General features: G+C 37.4%; 1 protein-coding gene across 1 annotated transcript in view; it reads right to left on the reverse strand.

Annotated features, from left to right (window-relative positions):
- Window positions 1–19430, reverse strand: part of ptprub (protein tyrosine phosphatase receptor type Ub) — a 246951-nt gene that overhangs the window by 39592 nt on the left and 187929 nt on the right. Inside the window, exons 15-18 of the mRNA XM_084385145.1 lie at window positions 16328–16430; window positions 15306–15579; window positions 10099–10135; window positions 892–1030 (exon numbers count right to left, since the gene is read on the reverse strand). Coding sequence (XP_084241271.1) covers window positions 892–1030; window positions 10099–10135; window positions 15306–15579; window positions 16328–16430 — 553 coding nt within the window. The remainder of the gene's footprint in view (window positions 1–891; window positions 1031–10098; window positions 10136–15305; window positions 15580–16327; window positions 16431–19430) is intronic.

Here is a 19430-nt window from a genome sequence, read left to right on the forward strand (position 1 = left end):
GGGTGCCCTTTGACTGAGCCGAATAATCGAAGTCATAAACTGCAATGGGTAGGTTTAAGTTAGTCATAGCTGAACGCACAATAGCCTGGTCTCTCAGGAACAGATTAAGTCTCATTTAAATAGCACCTTCACAAGAAATATTTTAAAATAGCCCACAGGCTTATAACTGCCAGCGTCTATAACATAAAGGCATAGGAAAATTTGAAGTATTTCTTTGTTTTGCAACACACACAGTACAGAGACGCCAAAAAGTTTTCGGACACTTATGTCATATTAAAATGTATGAATGTCACTGCATACAAAATTACATTTAATATACGTAAATATATATACAGTATTTTTATTTATTTAAAGATTTTAAACTTTTAAAAAACTTTTTTTTTTTTTTTTTAAACAAAGATATCAAAAATATACACTACCGTTCAAAAGTTTGGGGTCGGTAAAATATGTATGTTTTACGTCTTTTGTGCTCACCAAAGCTGCATTTATTTGATCAAAATACAGCAAAAACAGTAATATTGTGAAATATTATTACAATGATTAAAAAATGATTACTATTGTGACTCAGGATTTTTTGATGAATAGAAAGTTCAAAAGAACAGCTTTAATTTCAAATATAAACCTTTTGTAACATTATACACGTCATTACTGTCACTTTTGATCAATTTCATGCATCTTTGCTGAATAAAAGCATTCATTTCTTTTGAAAACCCCCAAAATTTTGAAATGAAACTTTTTAATTATTGTTTAATTATATAAACATATGTTTTATGAAACCTATTGCAATGACAATGAAATTGCATGTGAAATTGTGACTTAAATGTACAAATACGTTTTGCATTACAGCATGCTTTGGGCTCTCACATCTTCATCCTGACCAGTAGAACTCACCCTTTTTTAATGATTATGATAATGGCCCCCAGTAGCAGTATCAGGACCACCAGCCCACCAGCACACACTCCTAGGATGAGCCCCATCTCCTCTGAGCGCTGAGTGACTTCAAGAGCTCGCTGATGGTCTTTACAGGCGGCTAAAGAACACACACACACACACATAACTTTTGAGGACACCAGCAATTATTTACATACTTATAAACAAGCTTGAATTAACATATTAACCAGCAAAGAAATCAAAAACAAATACATTCAAAGGAAAGACATTCAAATGAGGCCTGAAGGAAAATAACCATATATAGTTTATACTGCACCAGATTAAGATGGTCACACTGATCACAGCTATGTTAATCATGATCTCAACACTAAAGGCCCATTCACACAATAACTATAAGAATATCTATAATTGGGTAGTCCACACCACTACTAAAACAGAGGAACGATATAATTGGAATCACTTTCAGAGCGATTTTTCCAGCTGATGAAAGATACAAACACTGGCAGCCAATCAGAATCCACCCAATTTTAAACAGCTCGAGCATTTAAAGTGGCAGACGGCACAGGACTGCAGTGACCTCTTCTAAAAAGATGTGTCATTATCTTTATAGTTATCGTTCTTAGTGTGACTTAAGAGCTAACAGGGCTAAAAAGTGGGCAGCTGACTAACAAGACAGTGACGGGGTGAAGACAGAAAAATTAGATGTGTCGAGCAAATGGATGGCGCGGCATTGACATGAATACAGCTGATCAAGCTCTTAAACCAGCTTGTACCAAGCTAGAAACCATGTAAAACAGAAAAGCTGATTTTAGCTGGATTCTTCTGCAGGTTTAAACAGATATTAAAAGTGAAAACCAGAAAACAAGAGACCTATGGCCATCCACTGACAGAAAGAGTGCACGAGGCAAGCCAGAACTGACAATCTGAGTAAATAGCCTCTACAATCTAGGCCTGAGTGCAAAACCCAAAATGCAGTCATGAGCCATGGTGAAAGAAATGAAAGATCTCTGGCAGTTCTGAGGGCTCCTTCTATCTCTCATCATGAGATGTTTCTCTACTGTACCACGCAGATTGCACGCCTCTTCTGTGGCGCGAGTACCAACTGCACCCGGATAGCTATTTATCCCAGGCACCTGTCTCCATTGACAGCGTGTGGGCAGGGGTCATTTCACAATTGGAGGCTCCTGGGGATAGCATGACTCTCTGTCACACCAGAAAATGAGACACTGTGATCCAAGAGAGAGCAAAGAGAAACTGTGCATATGCAGCAGAGCCCGAGGCAAATTGCCCTGACCTGGACACGAAGCAGCTGGGCTATTTATACCGTTTTCACACACTCATGCTTGTACGGGAATGTTTTGCATGTTTTTGTGGGTTTTTATGTGCTGATGAGAATGTGTGAACATGAATGGAATTCTGTATATTCTGCTGTTTTCACAAAAACATCAAATTTAAGTACAATAGTTACAGGCTTTTCCAAATGAGGTTGTGTGCCACATCCTAATCATAATAAAACATATACAAGATTATGATAAATTATATATGACAGAATTCAAATATATACTTCCTAATTCTCCTTGGACCAAAAAGCTATTTCATTGGCTAACAGAACTATATGCTGAAATTATATACTACTGTTTAATATATGTTGTCTTAAGAATTTGTTATTGTTAAAAAAACGAAAACTATTAAAAACTTTTCTGTAATTGAAATAAAACTGAAATAAAACAAAAAATAAAGTGTTGTTATTGTTAAAAAAATTATAATTATATATATATATATATATATATATATATATATTTATTTATTTATTTATTTTTTCGGTAATTATAAATATCACATAACAGAAATATGTTACAGTTGAAGAACAAAAATTACTAAAATGATATTTAATCATTAGTAAAATTAATAAAAATAAATTAAAGCTAAATATAAATATTAAAAAAATAATACAAATGATAAAAGCTAATTATAAATATGAATAAACAATAGAATAAAAAATAATAATAATTAGCCCGATAACATGGCATGCTGCTCACAGGCTAACCTGTCTATCAAAACGTCTTAGCAAAAGGCTAACAAGAAAATATTTTTGATTAATTCGAACAAAATATAGGTACAATAGGCTTTTTGATGATAAAATATCTGATATTTTCTGTCTCTTTACTCTCATCTATGCTATAAAAAAATAACATTTTGGCTTCATGTCATATGGCAAGGAATTATGCGAGACACATTAAGATGCAAAAGTATAATTTACAATCAAGTGGTCCATGAAATATATCAAGCAGACATTTTCCTCGAGGCAGACTTTCGGCTGTTACACTATTTATTTAATTGGCAGAGGCAAGCAGGTCTGTTGCCACATCAACTTATGACTATTGGGAAAAAAAGAAAAAAAAAGAAAGAAAGATAAACTCACAAGCAAACAACCTGTGACATAATCCAACCTTTCTCTGCAAATGACAAGAAACTGAGTGTAATTTCCAACCACACAGAAGCTATTTAAACTGACAGTGGTTTGCTTGCCAATGGGGCCATGTCTCCATAGTCAAATCACAGTGGGAGTCGTACTGTACGTCTTGTTGAAGAGGGACTAGAGATCTTTTTAGTGCTAGAAGCCTGGTGTTAGCGCTTCCTTAAGGTCTCAGTGGCCTGAAAGCTGCAGGGCTCTATGAAAAAGAGAGTGAGCTGAGGCCTGAGGAAAAAGGTCTGCTTTAGGGCTCTCCATGCAAGGCCATGGCTAAAAATAAATCATAAGCATGTGGAGGGATGTGGGGCGGCAAGAAAAAGAATTTGCCATGGCGCTCTCTGCTCCCTCAAATGCCAAAGGCAGTTTCAAACCTTCCCCATCTTTCTGCGACAACAGTGTTGGGAAGAAATGCTACTGAAAAGTGAGGAGCTTTGTTTTTTTGTTTTTTTTCTGTTGACTGGAGTAACAGAATGGCATTGGATTGAGCACATACAATCATAAAAAATAAAAAAAAGTCATTATATACCTACCCTCATGTGGTTCCAAACCTGCGCAGGTTTGATTATTCAGTGGAAAACAAAAGGAGAAATTCTAAAGATTGTGCTGGTCGTTTTAATTACAATGAATCATTTACTGAAAATATCCAAATCAAAAGAAAGATTCACTCAATATTTTCAGTGAATAACAACTTAAATTTCAGTCTGTTCCTTCACGTGTTATACAACGTGTATGGCGTATGGTTGTATGGACTACTTCTACGATAACTTTATGGTAATTCTGAGTTTTTGAAGCTTAAGAGCCTCAGTCTTTGTAACAGCATGAACAAAAAGTGACCAGCATAATTCCACTTAACATTTATTTTTGAAAGTCATACAGGTTTGTAACGATATAAGAGATGACAGATTTTTCAAAGCGCTTGGACGGAGAAGAGTTTATTTAAAGAAGCGTAATTCTAGACCATTTCTACCCTTTCAATCCAATGCAACTTTCTATGTGATAGACTTTATACATCTTAAAGGGATAGTTCGGCCAAAAATGATATTTAACCCATGATTTACTCACCCTCAAGCCGTTCGAGATGTATATGTCAATCTTTTTTCAGACGAACACTCCGGTAGCGGTCGACGCGCGTTCACGGAGATGGATGCTGGCTTATGACGTAGGACGTAGCGTAGGAAGCGTCGCGACCGCTACCGGAAGCCAGTTATTTTCGTTTATAAAGTTTTAAATATGTATATTTTTACGACAAAACCGCACGGATTACCCTCAGAAGGCCTTCGTTTATCCCCCTGGAGGATGCATGCACATTTTGGGACTTGAAGGAGGTGGACCCCATAGCTTCACATTATAACCACTGAAAGATCTAAGACATTTTCTAAAATAACTGAAAATGTGTTCGTCTGAAAAAAGATTGACATATACATCTCGAACGGCTTGAGGGTGAGTAAATCATGGGTTAAATATCATTTTTGGCCGAACTATCCCTTTAAGACAACAGAGACTATACTTTCACAACCCCACCATTGAGACCCCCACATTACTCTAGACTTGAGAAGTCAGACTCCCACAGGAACCTTTTGAAAAGAACTCAACCATGATCGAAACTATCCTTTTTATAGAGTATAGTGCTTTTGGTGCATATCTTCACAGACACAGGCACAGATTTGTATCTAAGGCACCAATACAGTGTGTGTCTGTATCAGACTGATAACAATATTAAATATACATATACTTCAGATGTCAGCAGTGAAAGGAATCTGATCTAGATTTCTTACGTCTACAATTAAATGCTCTAAACCCCCCCCCCCCCCCCCCAAAAAAACCCAAAAAAACTATTTTCCAAAAATGGCGAGACAGTGTGAAATGTAATTATAACAATTTAATGAAAAAAAAATTTAAGTGAAAAAAGCAGAAATCAATGATTTGCAGATACTTTTTGAACTACAATTAAAATTAAATAAAGATAATATTCTTTTTGATTCTTTTTGTCTTGGGACAAGCAACAATATCTTAGCATATTAAGAAGCAAAATCTCATTAGATTACATAAAAAAAAAAAAAAAAAAAAATCACTTTAAGCATAAACCTCAGCAAATCTAAACCTCATTAAAAAAGATAAAAAAACACAATGATATAGGATATTGTGTCAACATAATAACCATACGATAACATGCAGGTACAATACTCCAAACATAAGATAAATTACAAATGCATAATCTGCATAGTTCATGCATAATCTTCACAATATCAGCTAAATCATGAGGTATTCTTAATGAGGTATTAAATATATTCATCACAGGAAATATAGATGGGAAAACATCCATTAAAGTTTGATGCAAACCTGATCAGATTTTTATCGCCATGCTGAGTTACCTTTCAGAATATCAATTAAGCCCAACACAGGCATGAAATTTGTTTCAAGATTAATGTGAGCACCTGCTGAGCGCACCAAAAGTGGAAATTAGCACTTGGAGTTACAACGAAAGTCTATTGTTCTGTGAAGATTGCCAAGGGAATGTTAATTAAAGTGTCACCTGTGCAAGGAAATTGGAGTCTTGGCAGCTTAAGTTTTGTAAGACTACGCAATTCGGTTGCATTTTGAGCACATCAGGGTGCTCATTTTCTTCTGGACCTTGATCGTTGATTCATAGGAAATTGATGTGGCCAATCAAAATCAACAGCCTCAACTAATGGATTTTGTTGACAAGTTGGATTCCTTGTCATTGAGAGACCCTAATAAATGACTAAAACACAGTGAAACTGTTTCTTGCCCTTCTGTTAGTTAGCGCACAGTTAATTTGTTTAATCGTTCTTTCCTGTTGGGAAAGTCGAGAGAGCTCTATTCTGTTCATCAATATGTTGGCGTGTTAGCCCACATACCAAATGTGTATCTGTCTGTGCCCACTGAGCAGATGGGATGGCAAAACTGGCATAAAATGTCCACTTCCTCCTATTGGCTTCATGCTCAGAAGGCTAGTCGTCACCCTCAGTCACTCAGTCTCAAAAAGAAAGACAGGTCGATTTAGCCGGGAGGCTGTGCTCACTAACGTCGAACGCCGAAGACTACAATACCGTCCTGCTCGTACTGAACCCTGATGCCGTTCGATAGAGGGTAGTGCAGTTCTTTTTTGTTGCCTTGACAGGAATCTATGCCTCCTGAAAGTTTTCATCTTCCCCTGAGGGGCCTGACAGATGGTAGCATATATTGACAGGCACAGGTGACTCCATCAGTGGTGTTTGATGTGAAGGTCTGTCTCCTGACCGGACAGGGACCCGAAAACTGATCTCTCTCTGTCTGCGTGCTGCGACGTGTCTTTGCCTAGACTGCCTGCCCCAGACAAATCTGCTTTGATACAGTCCACTCCCCTACCGCAAGCAACCAAAACAAACATGATGAAAGAGTGACCTGTTCTCCCTTAGTGCCCTTGTCTCCAGAAGAGAAAGGGGGCGGGGGATGTATAAAAGGAAAAATCTGTTTGTGTCTAGACGCAAAATTTCACTGTAAACCAATACACATCCCAAAGCCGTACACTCTGTGCCCTTTATGGAATTCACGGACGTTCGCAACTCAGGTTGGAAACCTGAGCGCTTGGGGGAAAAAGTGCACATGTAAGATTAGCTAGTGAACCGTTATGGAGTATTTCTCAGTGGTACAGCTCTGAAAGGTTTGAGCGATGATTATAGAGCTGGACTACTGAGCTACAAGAGGGAAACCACTTTGAAACCAATACCAAGCAGCGTCCCTTTAGGCCAAGTAAGATCAGTCAGTCACTACTTGAATGGGGAAATCCATATTGTTTTTGTTTTCTATGGATTGTGTTCTCAAAGTGTACAGGTACAGGACATTATCCGTCAATTTGACAGATATGCCTTTGACACTAAAACATGTTTAATTCAAAATACGGGTAAAACACTTGAAAAATCAACACGAAAAATGCCTTCATATTAACACAGTACATTGGGCCCTTTTTTACGGACTTTTATACGGACTTACTGTATAGAATGCGGTTGTCACTTCTGTAAATAAACAAATAACAAAAATACAGGACTGTCATCTGTATTCTGCCACTGTGAGAATTTGGCCCACATCTGCTTGCGAAGTTATAGGTGATCTAAGTAACTTTTTTTACCTTAACTGAACAGCTTCAGAGTCATTGGAATGGTTATATTACTTAGTTGGGGTTGAATGGTGGTCGTTTCGCACCCCCCTGGTGCCCGTGAGCGGAAAATCCGCACTTGCAACTTTGAGCCGGCGGGCCGCCGCGTCAGGAAGTATCGCGTGATATCAGGTCTCGCGATGTAAACAATTGCTTTACGGCCAAAAGAAATCTGCTAAAATGCTGTCATTATTGCGCTCCCTCACGCTGTCCGAACCCGAATGAAGAAGACGTTTTAAAGAATGTCCCATCTGCTTTGATGTCGTTGATCTACTAGCCTCTGGTGTCTGAGAATCACCAACGAGTTTTTACAACAGTGTTGTCAAATATCTATTCCGAAGCTGTGGGGGGAGCTCTAGAGAGAAACCTGCGAGCAAAAAGCGAGAATACAGCGAAGAAATCCCGAAACTACTGAGCCCCGCTTTAAGTTTTGAACATATTTCAAATCAGCTATAGAATCTGACAACAATGACTTCATAAACTTAGTTTGTACACTGTAAACCCAGATTTTGTTTCTAATTAAACTTACGAGTAATCATTACTTATTCTTATATGTTTAGTAAAAACCTGCTATCATTACTAAACAACATTAGTTGTGTGCACTATTTAGCTGAAAGATTCATTGCACTAATCATGTTAAGCTAAGATAACTCGCTATGTTAAGCTTCTGTAAGGGAGGGGCGTGGCCTATTTAAACAGGTGACAGTGCGCAGAGTGCGTCATTTAAAGTTTGAACCGAAGAGTCGAACATTACCAGCTTAACTTATTACTAAACAGACTGACTTTATTTCTGTCAGACGTCTACAAAAGATCTTGTTGAGAATCAACAGAGGTTTAGATGTTGATTATTTATTGTTTCATTTGTAGTCACCATGATGGTGAAAGGTGTTGTCTTTAGTTGGGCTCTTGCCTTTGATATTTAAATATTATATTTTCTCTGGCTGCTATAACTGTGAGTTTAAGAGGCACAATAGTGATAGCAAAAAGCTAAGAGTAAAATGATCAATTAACTATTACTGCCTATTGATGCTGTTATCAATAGGGATTGTAAGTCACTAAAGTCAGTAGCACTTGACTTTTCCTGTGATTTTACAGCAGGAAATCCAACAGAATTGTATATGAATCTCAACAATGGTGCTGAGTACCCAATAGTAAACCTATTATCCTTAACAGTGTAAATACAACATAACATGTTTAGTTTCAGCTTGTGTAGAAGGTTAGGGTTATATGTTAATACAACTCAACATGTTTAGTTTCAGCTTGTGTAAAAGGTTAGGGTTCCATGTTAATACAACTCGACATGTTTAGTTTCTGCTTGTGTAAAAACTAAAGTGGTATAAGGCAACGGGTTTCCTCGCGATTTGCGAGTAAAGTCAACTAATTCGGGTTAAGAGTGTATAAATAATTATTTTTAAATCATGAAATAGATTTTTCTTTAAAGTTTAAATCATTAGATAAGAAACTCCCGCACACTATCGTTACTTGCAATTAAAATGAATTTTATTAACAACGTTTCGGTCACACGACCTTCATCAGGAAACGTTGTTAATAAAATTAATTTTAATTGCAAGTAACGATAGTGTGCGGGAGTTCCTTATCTGCTGAAACTACCTACCTATTTGGTCTTGTTATCCTACGCACCTATCACCTGCAGGTGTGCGATGGAGTTTGTTCACTAAAGTTTAAATCATTAAAAAATATATTTTTCAGGCTAGTCCTGCTAAAGTGCATACACTTTCTAATTACCATTAAGACCTACAGTTGCTGCAGTGGCTCTATCAATAAGGCAACTGACTCGTTTAACTCTAAAGCAGGACTACAATTGCCATATTTAGCGTAACAATTCCTCCCATTCAAGTGCTCTCTTTTTGATGTCTCTGATGCTAAAAACAACACTGGTGCACCATCCGCCTGCAGCAAACTGTTAGTTCCAGTGGGATCTGGAAGTCAAATGCTGATGACATCTTAGAAAAGCTGTGACCCTCAGGCATGTAACATTGTGAAGAAGTGAATCTGAATAGCAAATATAAGCTAAAAAATAACCTCCACTCGTGCAGTCAGAATAACAGCATAGGCCTACATCCAATCCACTACAATTTTTATGTTTTACTATTTGTGGCCACAAACTTTAACTCTTTGTATTGTCTTCATTTTTTAAATAGGTATTGTAATTTTTCCCCACTAATGTGACAAAGACAGTTGATTTTATGGCCATATTTTCTACCATTCTCTGATCCTTAGAATCAACTATGAGTATAATCTTATAATCCTAGTCAAATAGACAAAAATACATATTTGATATGATTAGCCTTTTGCTCGACTATCAAAGAGCTAATAATGCGCTGCTAATGTTACACAAACCATGTTCCTGTTCGCAATCTCAATCTGCTTTCTAAAAATCAGGAATGCTTTTTCCTCATAACAGGGTAATACAACATCATATACTCAGTCGTTGATTTCGACCCTGCATACAGTAGGTAAATTCACCTCACACTGTCTTTCAAAAAACGATTTAGTACAAAACTGCACAGTGCTTCTACAAAAAAAAGTTCTGTAGCATCAGCATTGAATAACTCACCTTTACGGGCGATGCGGATGCAGTTTATCCTTGTTTCCTGTGAGAAAAGAGAACAGAGATGCAGTGTCACGCTGTGGGAAACAGTCAAACGGCAGAAATAAGACTGCACGATACCTGATGAGATGTCAAATAGGCTCACACTGACTTTTGCTGATTCAACAACAGCATGAATGCCAGTAAAAGAGTAAAAATACATTCAAAAACAGCACTGTGCCTCACTCACCATATTCGTGTGTATTTTTTAGTGTGTGCTGATAAGATCTAAGCCTTTTAAAAGTACAGAATATGACAGCAAAAGGACAAAAGAGGCAGGGGGGAATGACTTCCAGCCAGGAGAGAATTATAAAAAGGAATTAATTTGTTCGAAATCGCAGTTGATGACATACTGGTGTTATGAAAACGACCTTTGTCAAATAGCGCTAATGAGATCCAAGCCCATAATCCAATTCCGGCCTGCCACCTCGACAAGAAGATGCATTATCAAATTAAGATTTACAGATGCTAATTCGGGCATTATGGAACAATTATGCAAATCTTCCCATCCGGAAAAGGAGAGAGAGGCCTCTGCTTAAACTGCGGCTGAATTGCTTTTTTTAATTGAAAACCTATTTCAAACTGCCTTGGCTCCTAAAGCCCACCATAACCCTATATCATCTCGGAAAACATACAAAAGGGGAAGGAAGGGTGGAAGGAAGAGGGGAAAAAAGTAAAGACGGACTTGCACTGATGTTTCAAAAGAGGGAAGAGGGACACGCATGGATATTTTAGCAACCCCTTCCACTCCCACGCTTAAAAATGTCATGTAGGCCAATCCAGGCTTTACGAGAAACCCATCTTTATCTGCTCCAGCAGCCATCATTGGGATGCAAGTGTGCCATGGTTCCCAATACACACTCTCCCATGAGAGCATATCACAGGGATAAAGCAAACACTGCCTGTTTTCTCCAAGCACAGAGCCGGTCCTAGATGTCGCACCATAAGAACTCATAGCTCACCATGCGTGTGAGAAAAGACTGACCCCAAATGACAGGCGAGAGACAGCCAGTGGGCTTTGATCAGACAGACGCAGACACAAAGCTTTAAGCTTCCCTGCTCTATTTAATCAAATTTGTGAGAACGGTCATGGCAGGCACTGCAAAAGGGGATCTGTCAGCAAACTCAAGCTAAGTAAATGAATTATGAGCACTATAAATATAACAGGCCCAGGGAGGCATGGGAAAGGAACTTATTAGAAAGCTCCTACTTGGTTCCAGAAGTAGAGGAGGTATGCGAGAAAAAGAGAGGTGGGAAAAAAGGAAAATCTAGGGAAAAGGGGAAAAAATATAGATATATAGTTTAAACTGTAAGGAATAATAATCACAGTCGCTGTAATGCTTATATGCGGTTTTATATAAAAACAATGTATTACAGTATGTACAGTAATAAATACGGAATACTGAAAAATACAGTAATGAGAAACACTGAAAGCAGGAAAAATAAATTAGGTTTTTAATGAATGGTGAATTGTCATGATAATAATATTGAACGTACAGTATATTTGCATAAAGACCTAAAATCACTTTACTTGTGTGCATACACACACACACACACACACACACACACACACACACACACAAAATATGTATTATAAATAAATAAATAAATAATATAAAGTATTAATAATAAAATGTATATGCATTGTAAAATGATAAATAATCTTTATATTACTTAATGCGTTTTTCTATTTTGGGGTGAAATAGGACCATATTTTAGTCTGAAAAATCAGTTCATGCCATTCAATTCTACTCTATATGAGTTTTAAATTAATAATATAATATAACAATAACAAATGATATACATACTATAAAATTATAAATATGACCTAGGCATACAGTATTTTAGTGAGAAACATCAGCATCAGTTCATGCCATTCATCCTGGTAAAACAGAGAGCAAAAGATGCCAATTAGAGGGAAAAAGTCTCATTGAAAGTGGCTGGTCAGTCCTATAGGCTTTCGTACCATAAAAAGAAAAGGAAAAAAGAAAAAGAAAAGTGTGTATGGGTGGAAGAGAGCGTTTGGCAGCTACAATCTTTGTGTTTTGCCTCTAAGGACTGTTAAGGAAGGGGATGACAAAAAAAATAAAAAAATAAAGGAAGAGAAAGGAAGAAAAACAGCCCTTTATAAACAGCTGAGAATCAAAGATCTATTAACGGCATCTTTATATATATTTATCACTGAAAGCAATTACATGAAGCCCTGACAGCATTCACAGCTCTCTAATGACTAATTGTCAGAATAACGGCCAAAAAAATGCAGCAGAGGACTTTCTTTCCTGTGCAGCTGCCAAAAGCTTTGAAAACCACTTTCAACCATAAAGTTGACCAAGAGACAAAGCAAAGTATATTAGCATTGTTTATATGCAGTCAGGATAAAAAAAAACAAAACAAAAAAAAAAACAGAATGGTTCAAATTGGTAGCAGGGGAGTGCTAAATGCTTGTTAAGTCTCCTGAGCTACGTTCCCTTTAGCTTAGACTGTCAGCCTTTACGGCAGTTATTGCAGCATAAAATAGAGATGAATAAAAATGAATATTTAGCTAAAGGTCGGTCAAGTAAATCAGCAGAGCCCAAAGGAGACTGAGCCGTGCGATCAGTTTCCAAGACGTACGGTTTGAAGTAGGAAGAAACCGAAGGGGAGGTGGAGTCACAATGGCTTGGCTGACAGGTGCATTTCAGTCTGTAAAGAGTGAGAAGCCCTGAGGGGTTCGGCGGGGAGGGAGTTTGTGTCTGTACTATAGGTCATCTAGAGGAATTTTCCTTCAAGGCTGCCAAAAAAACCCAACTGTGTAATAGTGTAGGTAAAGTCCGTCCAAGTTTTGCGTCTCTGTATTGCTGTTCAGAAGAGTGGAATGAGCCAAGCTGGCTCATCCATTCCTCCAGGTGCTGAGCCAATGTGATAACCTTCTTCTAAATGTCATCCACATCTTTTTGAGAATGAGGTTTGCTAGCTGGTGTCAAATCTAAATGGAGCATTAAAAATTATTTTTCACTCCCACAACCTTGAAATGCTCTGAGGTTTAATAGTGCATAATTGAGCGTGGCAGGTAACTAATAACCATGAAACCATAAGGCAAAAGTCAGAGAAGTTTCCTGTCATGGTCAAGATGGAAGTTGACTTGTGCACAGTACTGTATTCACTATCTCACTATTCACTAAAAGTGTGACAGTATAGTTTACTGATTCTGATTCGCTTTAGTGAATTGACTGGTTTAGACAAAAAACAATGATGCACCAATTTATTCTTCGATCCAAAACAATGATTCACAGATTTCCTGTACAGCAACAGTGAACGTTATATTCTAGTTTTATTAATCGTATTTATTGGAAACTTAATGGTTCAAAATTAATTAAAGGTTTTGTGCCAGATTATAATGAATTCATTTGAATAATTAATTAGACCGAAACTGAAGAGAATCAGGACCAGAAGTACAGTGCATTGCAAAAGTATTCATATCCCTTCAGCATAAGGCTGCAACATGACAAAATACAGGGAAAAAATGAAGGGGCATGAATACTTCCGCAAGGCACTGTATATTTACATTACAGTAGGACCACTGAACATGGACAGTAAACTATATTTCCGTCCACTGGAAAAGTACTAATCTGATTTAATCAAAAGCTTTATTAAGCAAGATCTATATTTTGCTTCCGACAAATGCTTTTTTCCTATTTAGAAACTTATTTGGCACCTCTCCGGATAGATTTTTGAACAGACAGAGATTCCCATTTCCCCGGCTGTTTTCCAGGCTCTGTTTTGCTAGCGCCATCGAGCTCGTTCTGTCTACCAGCCCCAGCCATTTCTAACAACATAAACTGCCAGCTGATCTATTTCTGATCAGCTGCACCTGTGCCCAATTATCCCTGTGAAATGGTTTATGCCAGCAAGACGATATTCTTTGTTGTTTATCTTCTTATCTAGGCATGGACGGGGAGCACAGGGGCTGTTTTTTCCCATTTGAATAAGGCCTGGACACCCAAAGCTTGGTGTGTGCTGATACTCTATTATTAATTTCATACTGGGACTGAGACACACACTGTCTTATGGGTTTGAACAGGCGGAGAAGGGAAGAAAAACAACATCCCGTAAGAACGAGCGATGATATAATGTTTTGTACATCCAGCTAATTGCAGATTTACTAGCTTCAGGTGCTTCTCACTATCGTAGGTCCCTGTTTTGCACTTTATCTCCCGCTGTGCATACTGCAAACAATCTGTAGGAGTGTGTAAAAATAAAGTTTCAAATCAGGGTATACATTTTCCGTCAAAAAAAGATTACATTTATGTTCAAGATGCAGAAAAACAACAGTGTGTGTCTCAAAACGCTCCCTAGTTTAAAAGTAAGGGCACTGCCCAGAGAGTAGGACATCTGTAGGGCTGTCCCATAATTTCCACTAAAATGCTCTTAGAAATATGCTGCGTTGTGTTCCATTTACCCCGGAGGAGGGATGTCGTAGCTGGGAATGACGTCACACTTGAGTTGACCGCGTTCCAGTACACAGGTCAGAAAACTAAGATGGATGCATCCAGAGAAAACATTTGTTGTGCTTGCTCTTTCGGAATACAAACACGTAGTATTTTGCACAGATAATGCTGAAGTATCATGTCCACAAATAGAGGTTGGATAGTACTGTGCACTCCAGAGAGTTTATTGAGACACAGACAAACAGAAGTGCTAATAAACAATAGATTACAACTGTTTCACTACGGTTGATGTGCGGAACATCTTCTTGGATTCTGAAGTTCTGAAGAGTTTCCTAAATGCGACTTAAAGGGGCGTTCCAAGTCCAAGGGGACTTCAGAGGACAAATATTAATTATAATATTTTTTTGTGAATATATGAATATTTTGTTCTTTTATTTTTTATTACATTTGATCAACATCAAAATGCCATTATGTTTTTACTAAATCTATTTTGCTTAATTAAAATATTATACATTATTTATTTATTAGCTCTGTACAAGTTGCACAATGGTGGGTTATGTGGCGATGATATTTATAAATAAATCCCATTTGATGTTTTAATAAGCAATCTTGTAATCAAATCAAATAACTGAGTAATAGCTGACCCTTTTTATAGAACAAGGCACTTGCTAGTACTCCAATTCGTATTTAGGATACATTGAGAACTAGGGATCGGAATGAGACACAGCACTAGTTTCTGACACTCACGCCTCTGAAGTTGCTCATGGCCTGGAAGTAGATGAGGTAGTTCTTCCTGGGATCCAGGGGGGTGTTCCAGTAACCGTTATAGGTGTGGTTGTCCCCCACAGTAAATGGTGTGGCTTCAGGCAGGGTGCTCGGGGGCAGTTCGGCAGTGTAGTAGTGTGGAGCTCCACGGGCCTGAGCCTCACCATGAGATGTGGGAATGGGAAAGCAGTCCTGAACACCCAGTTCTCTCTTCACCTTCCTACCAGCTTCCTCCTCCACGATCACTTGATATGTGCTGTGCATACATACACACAACAATGTTTTAATGACAATACTATAGTAATAATGCATTGCTAAAGGAATATTCCGGGTTCAATACAAGTTAAGCTCAATTGACAGCACTTGTGGCATTATGTTGATTACCACAAATAAATAATTGCTTAAAAATAAATAAATCTGGGTTTCAGTTTATAATTCATAAAAATATATTAAAATAGAACATACAAAACATTAAAATACCAGTGTTGAGAACTTGAGATACCATCATAGTTCATGTTAAAAAATAATTTTTTGTATTTTCTGCTTTTACTTTAATTTTAGGTAAAGTTGTATTGATTTTGTTGTGTGTTTTTATCATATTTATCAGTTTATTAATTTCAGATTTCATTTGTTATTTTAGTACATCAAGTTAATCTATATCTATATCTAGATAGATAGAACTAATATGTATATTTTGTTCTTTTCTTTTTATTACATTTAACATCAAAATGCCGTTATGTATTTACATCATCTATTTTGTTTAATTAAAATATTATTTATTTATTTATTTATTAGCTCTGTACAAGTTGCACAATGGTGGGCTATGTGGCGATGATATTTATAAATAAATACCATTTGATGTTTTAATAAGCAATCTTGTAATCCTTTTTGAAGAACAAGGCACTTGCTAATACTCCAATTCATATTTAGGATATACTGAGAACCTCATATATATACAAATTTTGGGTGAACTATCCCTTTAAGGCAAATTATGTCATTCTCACCTGACCGGAGCTCCTCGGCCTTGTGCTGGACGCAGCAGGACTGTGATGGTGCTTTCTGTCTCACTCAGAGGGGACGGCATGTCTCCGTAATCGAATGTTGGTGCTTCAAAGCGAGACAGAAAACAAAAGAGACAGAATGATATGAGAATATCTTCTTAAAACTTTTTAACCAACTCTTTAGAAGTAAACTTGAGTTTGTCAGAGTGATTAAAAAAAAAAAAAAAAAAAAAAAAATGCAAGAGCTCACCAGTCAAAAAGAAATAGTTCAGGCTCCAAATCCATTGTGTACATTGACTGTCATTTCAACGTGAGGCAAAGTGAAGTTTACGCTAATTATTAAAAGCCAACATAACCAGCTAAACGTTTTAATTAGACGAAACTCACAAACACCGCCTACATTGTTGTCTGATATTAAACCGCCCTAATTCACGACAACAACCAACACTTCATAGGAACTCCGCTTTCTCCTCCAAACCCATCCCTCTGCGTGTCTTGATCTCAGGGTGTAATTAAAAGCTGTGCATGTGGGACAAATAAAGGGGAAACTCATTTAGATGGATTTGAGTCTGGACTGCATCCTTCCCCCGAGATGGTCGTGTTGAGCAATAACGTTTTCCTTAATATCAGCAGTCAATTAGAGCTGACGAACAAAGGCAAACAATCTGCGAAATCTATGATTATGATGTTAAAAGCTGTGGGAAAACTGCAGCTACTTGGGGGAACTACAGTAAAAATGAGGCCTCGGATGGATTTGAGTACTTGCAGACACAAAATAAAAACACATAAGCATCAAATAATGCTGGTCTACATACATATGAGTACACAACTGGTCATATATGTACTTTTGTCCAAACATACAAACTTCAAGCTATAGTGCATCTAGTCTAAAAGCCTCTATTGATATAAGAACATCAAAGTGTCTATGCCGCAACACTTTTCTCTGAGGTGTAGTTTGCATACTGAAATGCACAGAAATAAGGGCGTAATGCATCTGTCTCTGTTCCCAGTCCCTGTTTGACTTCTAGAGTACTGGAACTGAATGAGCTGTAGTATTTATAATTAAAAAGCTTCTATTCTTCTTCCAGATATATACCAATAATGCGGATAACATACAGTGAGGTACTGTATATTCCCATTACAAATTAAATGATCAGTATAACAATTAGTTTAAAAAAAATCTATTGAAATCTATTTCATAGCATCACTCAAACTGCATGAACTCCACAATTTGTGTAAAACCTGATGATCATATTATGAAGCTAAATATGCATACAAAATGTTATGCTGAATCCCAAGTAGTGTCAGACGTTTGGACATCATCATCATCATCTAAATAAAAAAAAAAATAAGTAAATACAATTGATGAACAAAACAATGCGCACACAATTGCTAAAAAAAAAAAAAAAAAAAAAAAAAACCCCATCAAAATTCACTACAACAACAAAAATGCATAAAATGATTTATCCATTGGCAGATTTTGAACCTGATGCATAGTGAAACAACCCGACTGTTAATCGGCCAAGTAGACAGAGTTATCGGGCCAATGCCAATAATCTCAAAACAACCAAATATTGGCAGATTAAGGTCTATCACCACACTAAATCCTCTTATTTGAAATTGTGTTTCTCCTTCAACAAATCATGCCTCAGCACTGCCGCCAAAAAAAACAGAAGATCTCCATCGTTACCATCATATAAAACGCTGGGCTTAACATACGTCGCTTTGCATCAGTCCAGGTTTGAGAAATCCTGATTTAGCATCAGCTGAATCTGGTTGACAGCAACATATGGTGCAGTTTTGTAAGCCGGCTAGTTTTCAAATGGTGAGGATGACAGTGATGTCAGTTCTCTTTGAAGCGAGGGGAAACGTGTAATGTTCTTGATGGGCCTGTTGGGTTCTGAGCATCTGCTGTTATTCAGTTTCACTATCACTTCCTCAGTTCCACTCGGGAATACATAATGGCTCTTAAGCGGCGATATGGGCATACGCGCACTGCACAAAACACGCTTCAGAGATCAATAGTGCACCTGAAGCGCAGGATGATGAACCGGAAACTCGGGAGTTTCGCATTTTTCCTTTTTTTTTGTGCAAAACCTGCTTTTGTTTCACTTTGTTCCAGTCTATTCAACCGCTGCCACATATTTCTGTAGCTCAGACATCTCCTGAAACATCTGAGGCATTTCAATCAACAGTTTGTAGATCTCATCTGGAAACACTCGCATGCACACACACGTACATTTCACAAAACTGCAGAAGTGTTCTGCTCCTGTAATGCTAAACTAAAGCACCTTCTGCATTTTTACAATTTCAAACAAAAACTCCTTATAAACATTCTGACTTTTCATTCAAACATGAAATTGCACCATGAAATCTGAAGTTATTTACAACAGATGAACAGATGCAAAGGTCAGTGACCGTCCATCAGAGGAGAATGAAAGCAATTAAATTAACCACACTATTTCTTACTAATGTGCATAACTGTGATGCATTTAACATATAAAGCTTTTTCTGTCATGTACCATAGCCTAGGCGAGTGAAATCACTTCATGAATACCAACTAAAATCACTTTACAGATGTTAAAATACTTTCTTTGAGAGACCAGATCATAAAGATGACCACTTGAAGGGGATGAAACTATTTTCAGAGTAATTATTCGATTTCAGCAGTAGCACTTATATTTTAAGTGACGTTAACATGTAAAACAGTACATTTAATTGGATAAGACTCAATAAAATAAGTGTGCCTGAAGTGTGTTTGGAAATTATAAGCACTGCCCCCTAACAGTCGAACACATTTTAATTAGTCGGTTAGTCGCAGAGGGAAAAATTCCACAGGAAGTGGCGATGTCATGCAGTCCGTGACAGACAGATCGTAACACGGCTGGTCCATGTGGTAATTACCGTCTGTCGGGCTGGAAATCCAAATGTTCGCCAAACATTCCTCGACCTAACTACGACTTATCATTTGAAACATGCAAGTAGTAGTTTGCCACTTCACATGGCTGCTCACTCTAATGTTCACCTAGATAAATATGCACTATTATTTGCAGATATCCAAGTGTTCCCAGTGGCGCAATCATTTTTTCCTGTGTGGAACAGTGGA

The sequence above is a fragment of the Rutilus rutilus genome, assembly GCF_951802725.1.
Source record: "Rutilus rutilus genome assembly, chromosome: 17".
In the NCBI taxonomy this organism is placed as follows: domain Eukaryota; kingdom Metazoa; phylum Chordata; class Actinopteri; order Cypriniformes; family Leuciscidae; genus Rutilus; species Rutilus rutilus.